Genomic DNA, 12,720 nt, shown 5'->3' with positions numbered 1-12,720 from the left:
TAGCAAGCATTCAAGAAATTAACAGTTCACATGGTCCAGAAGTCCTAGGTACCTAAATAGCACACACCATGAATGTTTAAAAGCTGCAATGAAAAGGCACATTGCCACAGCACACCTGTTAATGAGTAGAGACTCCTTTCACAGAGGTACAGGAATTTAGTTTCAGCTGTAGACATCATATCTTAATTGAATAAACAGAACCTACTTACTGCAGATTTTTCTCATATAAAACATTTAAAAGTCTAAGAGTGAAAACAACACAAAATAAGAAAAACACCACTTCGAGAACACATTTAGGTAACCTGGCACAGTATAATGAATCTTGTATCAACAATGTACTTGGAGCAATAAGAAAGATAAGAAAGGTTTATGTACATATAGGTCACTTCCCCAAAACACACCCTGCTCCTCCCTCCCATTTTCTGCCCATACAGTAACAAAACCATACCTGGATCTTTTCGCCCTGGTTTTTCAAAGCGTCTGTCTCCCCTAGAAAGGCAGAACAGAAGTTTCAAATAAGGTTTTGGAACTACTCCATCCATTTTAGGTATGGCTTTTTTTTTTCTTTTGTACTTGGTAGGGGGCTTTTTTTTTTTAAAATCAGAGCTTGATGGACAGTATCTTTAAAGGTCCAAGGGACAACTGAAATTTTCAGGAACACTGACAGGCACACAGCCTTTGGCAATTAGGTATGTTTCAAAACATCACCCTAAGTACTGTCAGCAATGTTGAGACTAAAATTGAAGCGAATCCTTCAGCAATCCATATTTTCACTCACCATTTCCACTGCAACTGTCATAATTTATATTCTCTTAAAGTAGTTCCTTCTTCCCAGGAACTCAGTAGAAAAATTCTTTGCAAAAATGCTTTTACTTGCTCTTGAGTTTCTAGAAACATTACTGTGTTGACTCCATCTTAGAAATTCAGACACTCCACTCACAAGATACACCTAATCACCTTTCCTCAAGTGTTTTATGAAGTCAAAAGGCACAAATGGAAGCTGAGCAGATGTACGTAAAAAACTTCAAGGGCTAGAGTTCTGTTACCTTTCCTCCCAACTCTGTGATCTGTGCATTTCCCTGCCCCCTCCTCGCCCAAATCCACCCTCCACTTCATCAAAACTTCTTTGGTAGAAACCGCTTTCTCCTCGGCCTCTGCCTGAAAAGACAAAAAACACAAGTGTTTGTATAAATAATAATAGAAGTTGAAAGAATCAGGTAGGTTTCCCTTTCCTGGTGTCCCTGTGAACTAATCTTGCAGTCTTAAGCCCCAGTGAAATTATCTGGGGCAAAGGGAAAAAGGAACAAAGACTGAAGAAAGAGTCTTATGTAAAAATTCTTATCAAGAAGCACAAGATCAGACAGAACAGGCAAACAATTCTGAAATAAATACTGTGCAGAAAAACACAGAAAACAGATACTTACCCAACAGAAATTACCAAACAAGGATGCATTGTTCACGCAACATCCATACAGTACATGTGTATTTCACACTCATAAAAATCAGACTGCCTTTAACAGTGGAATCCAGCATAATGGTACTGCACTGCAGATGTACTCGTAATTACTGCTGTCAAGGTTAATAAGTGAGAAGGAAGCTTCACCACTATTAAGTTCTAGTGATTCCCAGCAGAAATCTCCCCCAGGAGCAGTGGGGAGAAAAGAAGGATCACAGGATGGGTATAGGCAGGACAGCACGAAGAACCCCAAGGCTGCATAATAAAAATTATCCTCCTCACTTTTTCAAGAAATTATTCTCTGTAGGTGGCTACCAAAGTATCAAGCCTCAAGCCAAAAAGTTACAGATGTAACCTCAAGTAAAGCATCTTGAAGCACATCTTCAGTGTTTGGGTAGGCGTAGGGTGTTTGGTTAAAAAAAAAAAAAAAACACACAACAGAAAAACAACACCCACACACATCCCCAGAACTTCAAGATAGCTTCCAGCACTGCTTAGATTAATGGCTGGGGTGAAGTTTCCAGATCTACAAAAGATAAACACTGCTTCACAAAGTGCTACAGCAGAATAAATGCGAGGTTTTTATCAGCTAACTCACCATTTCGAAGATCTCATGGAAAGAAGACTAACAAGTGAAACACGTCAATCAGCTGGTTGTCAGAATAATGCCTTTCCTACATACACATGCAGTCTCTATATTCAAGTCCAAGAACCTAAAAAGCACTTGGTGAAAGGAATTCCTGGCTGTGAAACTATCACAAACCTCAATCCTTTCATGTTTCTCTCTTCCTGGCTTCAAGAAAACAAACACCTCAAAGGATGAGGTGCAAACCAGGCCAGGTATCTGGAGGAATAAGACAGAATGACCAAATGAAACAGGAAATAAACACCTTGAGAATGGACTCCAGTCTCTGCAGTCTTCTGAAGAAAGTAATGATAACAAGCCCCACATCTAAAATCTAAATATCCCTGAAGGCATCAAGGAACTGTACCATATTTCAGTGTCTTATGAGAAGAGGCTCTAAAAAAATGGAAATAATCAAGGCAGTTGAACAGTTTCTCTACTATTCTACACCAAATCTCTTGGGAAAAAAAAAAAAAAATCAGTTGCTTTCCAGGCAGAGAAAAAGAAAAGTGATCCCCAGATAATCCAGTCAGGCTCCTCAAATACACACTGATACCATATCAGGCAATACAGGCTGCAGGGTGTGTAAGGAAGCCACAAAGTTAATGTCTGTACAATTTCTCCTTCTGCTTCAGAAACGGCATTTAAACATCCTTTTGGGACAAAACTATCCTGTTCCTAGCACCAGCAAAGCAGTTCAGTGGCAGACCTCCTTGTCACAGAGATGCGGACTTCCTTACCACAGAGTTTCGGAGATGCTTAAGTTTGGGTGGAGACTGGACAAACTCATAAAAGATAAATAACACTGAGATTTACTGAATGAAGAGACCACATCTGGCGCAGGAAACACACTGAGCTGCAAATGACTGGAAGCTAAGCGTATATGTGATGCTGCTTCACCTTTGTGTTTTTACACAAGCCTTATTCTCTTGCCAAGGTGTCGTCCTTTGGCTGTTGCTAGAGACAGACTATTGAGTTAAATGAGCCCTTGCCTGATTCAGCGTAGCTGTTCTTACACAAACTCAGGTGGAGACAGAGGAGCTGACTGAGCACTCAAGGCAAGAGAGGAGAGATTAATATCAGACCTTTGACTGTACTAGAAACATGAATACCTTCACTATGGCAAGTCTGATACTACAAGGTTGACCATACTCATGGGTGCAAACTAAGTTGCAAAGGTACGAGACAGTGAAGATGTGATACAACATCAAAAGTAGCACAGTGCTTATTCAGTTAAGGCATTATTGGTCCCCTAAGATCCTGGAAAAGGACTCCAAGCTGTTATTCTCCACAAATAAAGCCCAGGAAAGTTTAAGCATCTTGTGCAATGGCAATCTTTGCCTAGTTTCTTCACTACAGGAAAACTCTCTTCCTTCCTCTCACAGGAGATAGTAAAGCAAAAGCAGTTCATAAGAGAAAGCCACAGGCAGGCAGAGTCAAAACAGAACGAAGGCACTGACTCATCTCGTGTCTCTGAGGTAGTGGAGGTGGAAAGTTGCACACACTTTTCCAACAGAAACAAAACTGGTTGTCCTTTTCTGGTTTTTACACTGAGTGACAGCAACATTTGTAGCATTCCCCTTGCAGTGTGAGCAAGCATGAATGCACACTGATTACTGACAGCAGACACACAACTAGCAGAGCCAGAAGGCTGGCGATACGGGAGATTTCATCAGCAAATAAAGCAAATGTCCTGTATAAGGGAAAGAACAAAATCAGAGTTGTTTTAACAGCAGCATGGCTTACGGCAGCTTTAAAAGTATGTGAAACAACAGCCTGAGAAAGCTCTCTCCACTTACCCCCCTCTACATCATGGTTCATCAGTATTTCAGTTGTGCTCAGCCACCAAAATGGTCTGAATTAAAAGATAACCTTGCAAATGATCCAAGCAAATGATCTCGGCAATTCAGTTTAAGGCTACCTGTGGGGCCACACCACTTAACTCCCAGCTGTACTAATACCAGACTGTACTGGACAGGACCTATTTAAGCCACTTTTGCCCTGGTTGTGTTGCCACCCTCCTCCCCACGTTCTCCAAGGCACACTGTGCCGGTGCAGTAACAACATGTACCCATTCAACAGTACCCAGTAAAAGTGTATGTGCAACTCCAGCAGAAACCAAGGAGACCACTGCGTGAGAACCATACTACATTAAAACAGATTCTACCAAGCTACACAAGATTAGTAGCTAGTTAAGAAAAACCGTGGTGTACAAAATCAGTTATTCAGCAAGTATTACGTAGATGAGTCGGACCTGAAAGTGCACACTGGGACACAGCTAACACTGATAACAGAGCATATGAAAAATGCTTGCAGAGAGGATAAAACTGCACATATAAGCACACTGCCATTCTGTGTCTGCTTTCTTGGCTTTTTTGTGAACGACATGCTTATTTTAAATAGAATGCCACTTCTGAAAAAATGCCTGCCATACAAGGAGCAGACTTTCCGAGTGTAGATGTTGCACAGACAAAGTACTAAATGCAAAGTCAGCAGATGGCAATAAACCCTTCCATTTAAGAACTGAATGAAGCAGCTGTGTCATTTGTATTTCAGTAATTCCTTCAAAACCTCAGAATGAGGACCTCAATCCACTGGATACTGTAATCACAACAGCCAAAAGTCTCTTACCTGAAAAACAGACAAGTCTGAATTTAAGTAAAAAATACAAGACACAAGCAAGAGGGCAAGCAGCAGCACACACTGTCATTCTAATTGTCATTACAAAAAACCCCAAATACAATACAACAAGCAAATTCTTGAAATTACAGCATGACTGGACTTTAGGATCTACAATAGTACCCATAATACTGTGTGGAAAGAGCAGGATAACTGTAGGTCAACTACTGCTGTTCAGGTATGAGAACTTTCCACTTTCACACCATTTACACACTTTCCAACAGCAGCAGACAGATTACAAAGAGGAAAGAGAGTGGGAGGGGAAACAGCTCTCACGGGAAGCAAAGTACCCTTCATAAGGGTCTTAACCAAAAAGGAGAACAGCTACAAAACAAGGTGTCTATAAGCCTACAGCCCATTCCAAGGGCTATTTAAATCTCTCCTCGTCTGAGGCTCTTATTCATGAATGTTGACATTCCAGTCCCACCAGCACAAAGCACAGGGCTTAACTGCACACCACAGGGAGCTCCCAGGAAAACAAGTCAATTAGAAAAAAGGTCACGTGCAAGCACTTGGTTGCTTTAGAGAATATAACTTCAGAACTAAATAAAATGTTTTGGACTTATGTCTCCACACAAGACACATACAGTATTAGTGATGGTAGTTGCATGCTGCAAATGGTTTTTAACAGTAACACCAAGTTGCATTTCAGCACACAGTCATAAAAATTTTAAAGAAAAAAAAAAAATCAAAGCAACTTCCACACAGTAATCGTTTTCACATCAGCTAAACGTAATCGTTGTCAGTAAGACTTGGGGTGACTGAGAAAATATTTACTGAGTGTTATGTTGTAGTTTTAAATACTGGTAAGGGAAGTTACATTTAGAGTTCTAACAATAACCTTCCTTTACCAGCAGTTCAACCATTCTTCCCTTTGCCAATCTGTCACAGATTCCTTCTCACACTCCCAAATGCTGGAACACAATTCTATGATCTGTGCCTCAGTGAGGGAACTTAATTAACAAATCTAATCGTACATGCAAATTCTTCCCTGAAGTTACTGTTGTGCAAGTCACTTCAAGACAGTAATCTTGTTTTGGTAAAGCTGAAGCCCGCATTTGATCAGCAGCAGCTTTGTTGCATACAATGATGTAAAGTTCATGAAAAAAAAAACACCAGATAACCTTTTGAACCCACGTAATTTTGCAATGCAATAGAGAAAAATGTTTCCCAACTGTTAAGTGAAGCAGTTCATTCAGGGAACAAACTCCGAAGAAATTCCAAGTCCTTTTCACTGTAACTTGAAAAAAAACCAAACTGCATTTAAAGCTTGCTACTTGCAAGCAACATGTTATTTTTCTAAGTTAGATGTCAACAGTCCTACACTGAGCTTTTCATAAATAACTATTAGAAACAAAGTCCTGAATTACAAGAACATGACGTGTATAATTATGAAAAAATGTAAAATTTTGTCCTGCCAGAAGCCCTAATTTGTTTGCCAAGATACAGAAACTTTGGGAAGACTCATCATGCCTAAAGCCCAAGACTTTAGACTTTTTTTTTCCAAGCTCATGGAAAGAAAAGGGGAAGAGTGGAAGAAACAAGCAGCAACAGGATCAATGAAAAAGGGAAAGCTCAGTAATTTACAATTTCAAACTGTATCAAGAATGAAAAATGAATGGGGTAAGGTGGAGAAATGTGTCCTTTACAGCTTAGCAGAAGATAAGAATGACAGAGTAGCCTAAAAAGCACAGCATGTAACATTTCATACAAATTAAGAAAAAAAGATCAAATGAGGATGAAAACAATAAGTGAAAAAGATGAATTTTGCTAAGTTCTTGAGCTAATATTTCTTAACGTATCTTAAAAATGAAGTATGAAAAAACAGGAATATATGCAGTAGAAGCTTTCAAACAGTCTTAATAATACTGCATGAATTGTAAGTTCTGTCCACTAAAGTGTAATAAATCAAACTTTATTGCCAAACAAAATTTCCATGCATACAAATAGATTCAATAATAGAATTACGGGATTAGAAGCCATATTATGCCACATTTAACCCTATGACCTCATTGAAACTAGTGGGGGCAATTAAAAAGCAACCCACTGCTCACTGCATAAGGATGACATTCATTGTTAATGGTACAAAAGAAAAAGAAAGGAAAATTTGACAAAAGAAAGAAAAATAAAGGGTTTGGCAAATTAGAAATGGTCAAGGTATCTTGCTATTGAAACCAGAGAGCACACTAGTGGCCATACGATCTCAAATCACCCAATTTTAAGCAGCATTAATTTCATTTGCAGAATTAAGCCTTAATGCGTCTAAAAAAAGCTAATACATGTATTCCTAGCAGAAGTGAAACATGGATGGTAGCAATGCAATACACACATTAAAAGCACACAACAAAAAAGCAACAGCTTTCAAATGTACAGCAGAAATATAACAAGGTATATATAAGTAATTGTCATCCCACATCTGTATACGTGCACATACTTTTTTTTTAATTAAGCCCTGAGCATTTGGGCAAAGACAATGATAAATAAGGAACGGGAACTGACAAGGAGATCCGGGGATAGACTTGTAAAAGTTTAAATGTATATGCCTTAGCTGGGAAGCCATCGCAAAAGGACAGATAACAATCTACAAATATCTGAAAGATGTAAGTCAAGAAGAAAGCAGGATTAAGGAATGAGAACAGAAATGAGAGAACAAATTAAGTCAGAGTAAAAATCTGGTAAAGTATTTAATTATGTATGGAAGGGATTTCTGAAGATGTTATTGAAAATATCACCAATTAAGGACATTTAGAATTAAATTAGAAAGGACCCTAAGAGAAACCTCACCTACGCACCTGCAAAGACAGAGGTTACATGACTAATTACTGCTGATATTTCCAAGTTATTAGCTTCTTCATATTCCAAATGTAACCCATCATATTTATATACAAAAACCCCAAAACAATGTTCGCAGCAGTATGCACACTGAAAGGGAACTGCTAAGATAAATTCTGGATTTAACAATTTGTTCTGAATCTAGTGATACGGCTTGAAGATATTTTCTCAATTCATTTGCAAATGGTTGAAATGATCCAGGATGAGACATCAACTATAGTGATGCACTGAAATAGTGAAGACCCAAATTTCTCCCAAATTCAATTATGTCTTTCCGTTAACCTTCTCCTGTTTATTTTCAGGATGTTAATAAAAATGATGTTTCAGAACACTAAACGCCACCTACTACAATCTTAATGTTTTAAATACATTTGCGGATTCTTCTCCCCTTTATTAACCAATTTATAGGTGTGCTGGTTTTGGCTGGGGGTAGACTTTATTTTCTTCATAGTAGCTAGTATGGGGCTGTGTTTTGGATTTGTGCTAGAAACAGTGTTGATAAAGCAGGGATGTTTTAGTTACTGCTGAGTAGTGCTTACACAGAGTCAAGGCCTTTTCTGCTTCTCACACCGCCCCACCAGCAAGTAGGCTGGGGGTGCACAAGAAGTTGGGAGGGGACACAGCCGGGACAGCTGACCCCAACTGACCAAAGGGATATTCCATACCATATGATGTCATGCTCAGCTTATAAAGCTGGGGGAAGAAGAAGGAAGGGGGGACATTCGGAGTAATGGTGTTTGTCTTCCCAAGTAACCGTTACGTGTGATGGAGCCCTGCTTTCCTGGAGATGGCTGAACACCTGCCTGCCGATGGGAAGTGGTGAATGAATTCCTTGTTTTGCTTTGCTTGCATGCATGGCTTTTGCTTTACCTATTGAACTGTCTTTATCTTAACCCATGAGCTTTCTCACTTTTACTCTTCCGATTCTCTCCCCCATCCCACCTTGGGGGAGTGAGCGAGCAGCTGTGTGGTGCTTAGTTGCCAGCTGGGCTTAAACCACGACAATAAGGAAAGTTATTTCTAACAATTCTGCACTAAACAATTTCCTATTCCATCTCAAAACTAACTTCCCCTTTTGCTTTCCACACCCACCAATCTGACCAAGGCACGTAACACAGGTACCAGATGTGCACTAAGGTGTGCAGAACAATCACTAAACACAATATTCATTCTCTAACACCACCTTATTGGAAAGGTTTCAAAACTTTAAGGGAAAAGAAACTGGGCCTGAGAAAATCTGGCTATACCCAAGCTCCATCTAACATCTTTCAGAAACTTTAACCTGGATCACCTGCATACATTGCAGCACATGCCACTAAGAGCTCACCTCGACCTCTAGAGGAACTTCGACCTCGAGGAGCCCCTACCACCGTTCCTCCTCCACGTCCCGTCAACCGCAGGACAGCAGCACTGTTTACAGACATCGAAAAATTTCTCTGCCAAGAAGAAGAAAGAGCCACAGTGAGATTCTATTAAAAAAACAAAACCAGAAACACTTACCATTATCCTAGATTTAGCTTAATACCAGCTTTGCTTTCCTTATGTTCATTACAAATTCTCTACAACTGACTAACACTAACAAGCAAAAGGATTCCTTGGAGACATGAGTAGCTGAAGTAGTCTATAAAAGGATCTTGGTCAATATTAGTGCTTCCAAGTTACTTACCTGAAATTCTCATGCTCTAAAGGCAGCAAGTGAACACCTACTCCTTTATCAGATGATTCCAGCACCGAAGTAATCAGAACATCAGCAGCTTTAAACACAACCACTCACTTGCAAAGAGATTAGCGCCTGCCTATACCTGATGCCATTAATTAATACCAATTCTAACCTTACTACTTAAGCAAAGCAGTAACATATAAAGAGCAACAGAACTTGAATAAAATTGTATTTACCAGTCTCCTTTGCAGAAATAAATCTTCTTTTTTCTCTAAATGTATAGGGCTCTAAATAGTCCTCTAAATAGGACTAACATGCTCTGGGGAAAACTAAGTGTATTTAAGTCTTCTGAAATTTGCGTCATACTAATTTTAGTAAGGCAATAAACACCAGTAAAATTCAACTTCATTTTAATATGAAATAATTGCTAAAGAAAAAGCTATTTCGATAAAGAGTGGATAATTATAACCAACTCTGGCCCCATTCTCTGAGCACAAATAGTTGGAAAACCGGGCCAGAGAATTCAGGAGCATGTTCATGTAATTTTTGATGCCTTATTTTTCCAATAAGAACAAGAGAGTAGTCTCACTTCTTTTTTTCCAATTGGTTTTTTTTTTTATTTGACTTGTCTGCCTAAACTCTGAACAAATTCTCCCTCCCCTCTGTAGAGCTTGCTGTGGTGAAGATGCAATCCTTGTAATGTGCACAGTAATAATTATCCACATGGTAAGATCACAACAAGTTAACAAAAAAGCGAAGTCAAAAAAGCAAAAAACACCCTATTATTGATTAATATTTTACTTCAGTATCCATCCCTGACAATGTACACCAAAGAGCAAAGCTGTCCCCAAACAGGGGCTCAATTAACGGAAGATGTCCCATGAAACAAATGTCAGAAACATAATCAATGAGGACAAAAAAAAGTCTCCATTATATTCAGCTAGGGCTTGAGATTCCCTTACTCCACAAGCAGATAAGATTAAGACAACTGAATTCTTTCCTAATGCAAATAGGAGTAAGGGCAGGAGGGACAGGCAAAGGAACATATGCTGCATATTGCCAGTGGTCGGTGGTGGAAATCTCTGTTAAAGCTATCTGCAGAAACCTTCTTTTCTTCAAAAGACAGTTCCTTGGAAACAGATCTTAGACAAATCTATGATGTCATATAAAAAAAACTTACTACAAGGTGAATCACTTGAGCTCTAGGTTAGCTTGGCAGCCCTATCACCAGGAAAGTGACGTTCTACGTAAAAAGGAACATCAATTCCGTCCAAAGTATATCCGTGTCCTGTAATAGGGAATACTGTAGCCGTATCTGACTAGTTAAATTCCACAGGATTAAACAAATTTAAGCTTAAATTCGTATAGCTGACATTACCTATCATCCTCTAGATAACACATCTTTAAATCAGCTTGAGGTAAGTTCTTCCTGGTCATACTACACATACAACTACAATGCTATCAGGTGCGTAACTCCCAGGTTGCAAGCAATAATTGCTCTGAATCCAAGCCTAGAGTAAGCCTGACAGGTTCAGCTTCAGCTGAACACTACCCCAAAGTACATGTGTTCTGATCAGCCTGTCCTCTACAGGACTCCCAAATCTCCTTCCCTCAAGTTCTGAGAGGATAATACTACCTTGAGTATTCACAGAGGAGGCACAAAGGTGCCTCTTTTTATCTCTCTTTGCCTCTCTTTTTATCAGCTTTTGGTGAAAGAGCTTTCCTGCACCACAACTAGCAGCAAAGCCATTAACATTCACCTCAAGATCACTTCTGAACATGATTCTTGACGATGAACAATGTTTATTGTGTCATGGGGAACAAACACCAGGAATTTCTGGTAGCTTAAATAACGCCATTCCCTTGGTATCTCAAATCAGTCATGAAGGGGGAAAAAAGATCTTCAGACAGGAAAAAACAGATTGTTCACATCCTCTGGGTCCCCAGAAAACATTAAAAGAAAGACTTTCTTAAGAAGGGAATATGGACCTCTTCTTTCAGATTAAGATTTTTGTGGAGATTGTAGAGAACTGTTAAACTGACCGTGAAGACTCCTGTATGATTACAGGTGAAAAGGAGCAGGAAAAAACAGTGACACAGTGCACACCAACTCCTCAGAAGTTTAAGACTGATGTAACACTGGGCACTGCCGCAGAGGACCACCTATCCCTGAAGCTCAGCAGCACTTACCATCTCAATCTGTACCAAGAGGCTACTCGGCACATTTTCAATACCATAGCCTTAAACTCATTATTCCTCTTGGACAGTATCTTGACAATCACCAGAAGTCAACGTCCCCTTTAACCATAAAAGGCTTGTAGTTTACTCTCTGAAGGACTCCACTATGCATCAGCAAAAAAATACGTCCAAAGACATTCAACACCAAGGTTCAATATTTTGGTGTGCTACTGTATGTCTGGCTGACCATTTCCTGGGCTGGCTGCCTGAATCCCTCCTTTTGCCACTGGAGAATGGGAGCTGGGCTAAGATTTCCTATAAAAGCATATTCTCAATCTCAGTTGCCTTTTAAGACTAGCTATAACAGGAAGTGCCTACAGTGTATTCACATGAACTTAAATATGACTGCTGATTAAAAGCTAAACTATTAGCATCTTATGTCAAAGGATAGCATCCTAAAAAGACACAAGAGGTACGAATTAACTCTGAAGAGGAAGAAATTCCAGAAGCAGTGAAGAAGATATGCCAGAATACCCAGGCACAAAAAGATGATGAAAAATTCAAGAATACAATAGCATGGGGCAAAGGAAGGAGGATGCTCTGAAATCTTAAAAAACTAATACTATCACTCCCCACTCCTGCAAATATCAAATTACACTCATGTTAGTAGAAATACTCAACTTGCTATTAGAAAAGGAACAAACAAACAAAAAAAGTCAAATCACAGTATTCTGAAGTAAGAAAACTGCTAAGAAACATTACAAACCAGAGACTAACTGCAAAATCAGAAGTTCTGACAGCCATAAAGAAGGAATCAATTCATAGTCAAAAGTCAGAAGCATTTGGGGGGGGGGGGGGGGGGGAAGTGACAGGGACAGTGACAGGGACAGTTTTCTCTGCTAGAAATCGAATTTAAAGCAAGGACTTTCAAACTACTCAGATAAGGCACCCCTGAAATGGGTGGGCTACCTGTCCTCACTCTTATCTTGTTCACCAATTAATTATATACCTATAGAGACCAAACAAGGAAATAATCAAGCAACTGCTTACATACAAAGTAGTTAAGAGTACTGAAACTTTCTAAGAAATGTTAACAGTCAAAAAGACTTCAACACTTCTCCAGAGACCACAAAACTGAAGTTATGGAACTTAGACACTTCTATTACAACAGAGAAGGTGGTCCAAAAAAACTGTAGAAAAATTTTCACTAATCTGCAAATGCTGTGTACTTAAAAAATAGGTAATACTTCCCAGATGATGATCCTGGATTTAACAAGTTGACTGTCTGCC

General features: G+C 39.3%; 1 protein-coding gene across 1 annotated transcript in view; it reads right to left on the bottom strand.

The window, feature by feature from the left end:
* Positions 1 to 12,720, bottom strand: part of GIGYF2 (GRB10 interacting GYF protein 2) — an 80,242-nt gene that overhangs the window by 49,491 nt on the left and 18,031 nt on the right. Inside the window, exons 5-7 of the mRNA XM_059822495.1 lie at positions 8,920 to 9,028; positions 1,047 to 1,158; positions 449 to 489 (exon numbers count right to left, since the gene is read on the bottom strand). Coding sequence (XP_059678478.1) covers positions 449 to 489; positions 1,047 to 1,158; positions 8,920 to 9,028 — 262 coding nt within the window. The remainder of the gene's footprint in view (positions 1 to 448; positions 490 to 1,046; positions 1,159 to 8,919; positions 9,029 to 12,720) is intronic.

Source organism: Gavia stellata, chromosome 11 (genome assembly GCF_030936135.1).
Source record: "Gavia stellata isolate bGavSte3 chromosome 11, bGavSte3.hap2, whole genome shotgun sequence".
NCBI lineage: Eukaryota > Metazoa > Chordata > Aves > Gaviiformes > Gaviidae > Gavia > Gavia stellata.
Note: the sequence above shows the minus strand (reverse complement) of the source record. Positions and strands in the feature narration are given on the sequence as shown.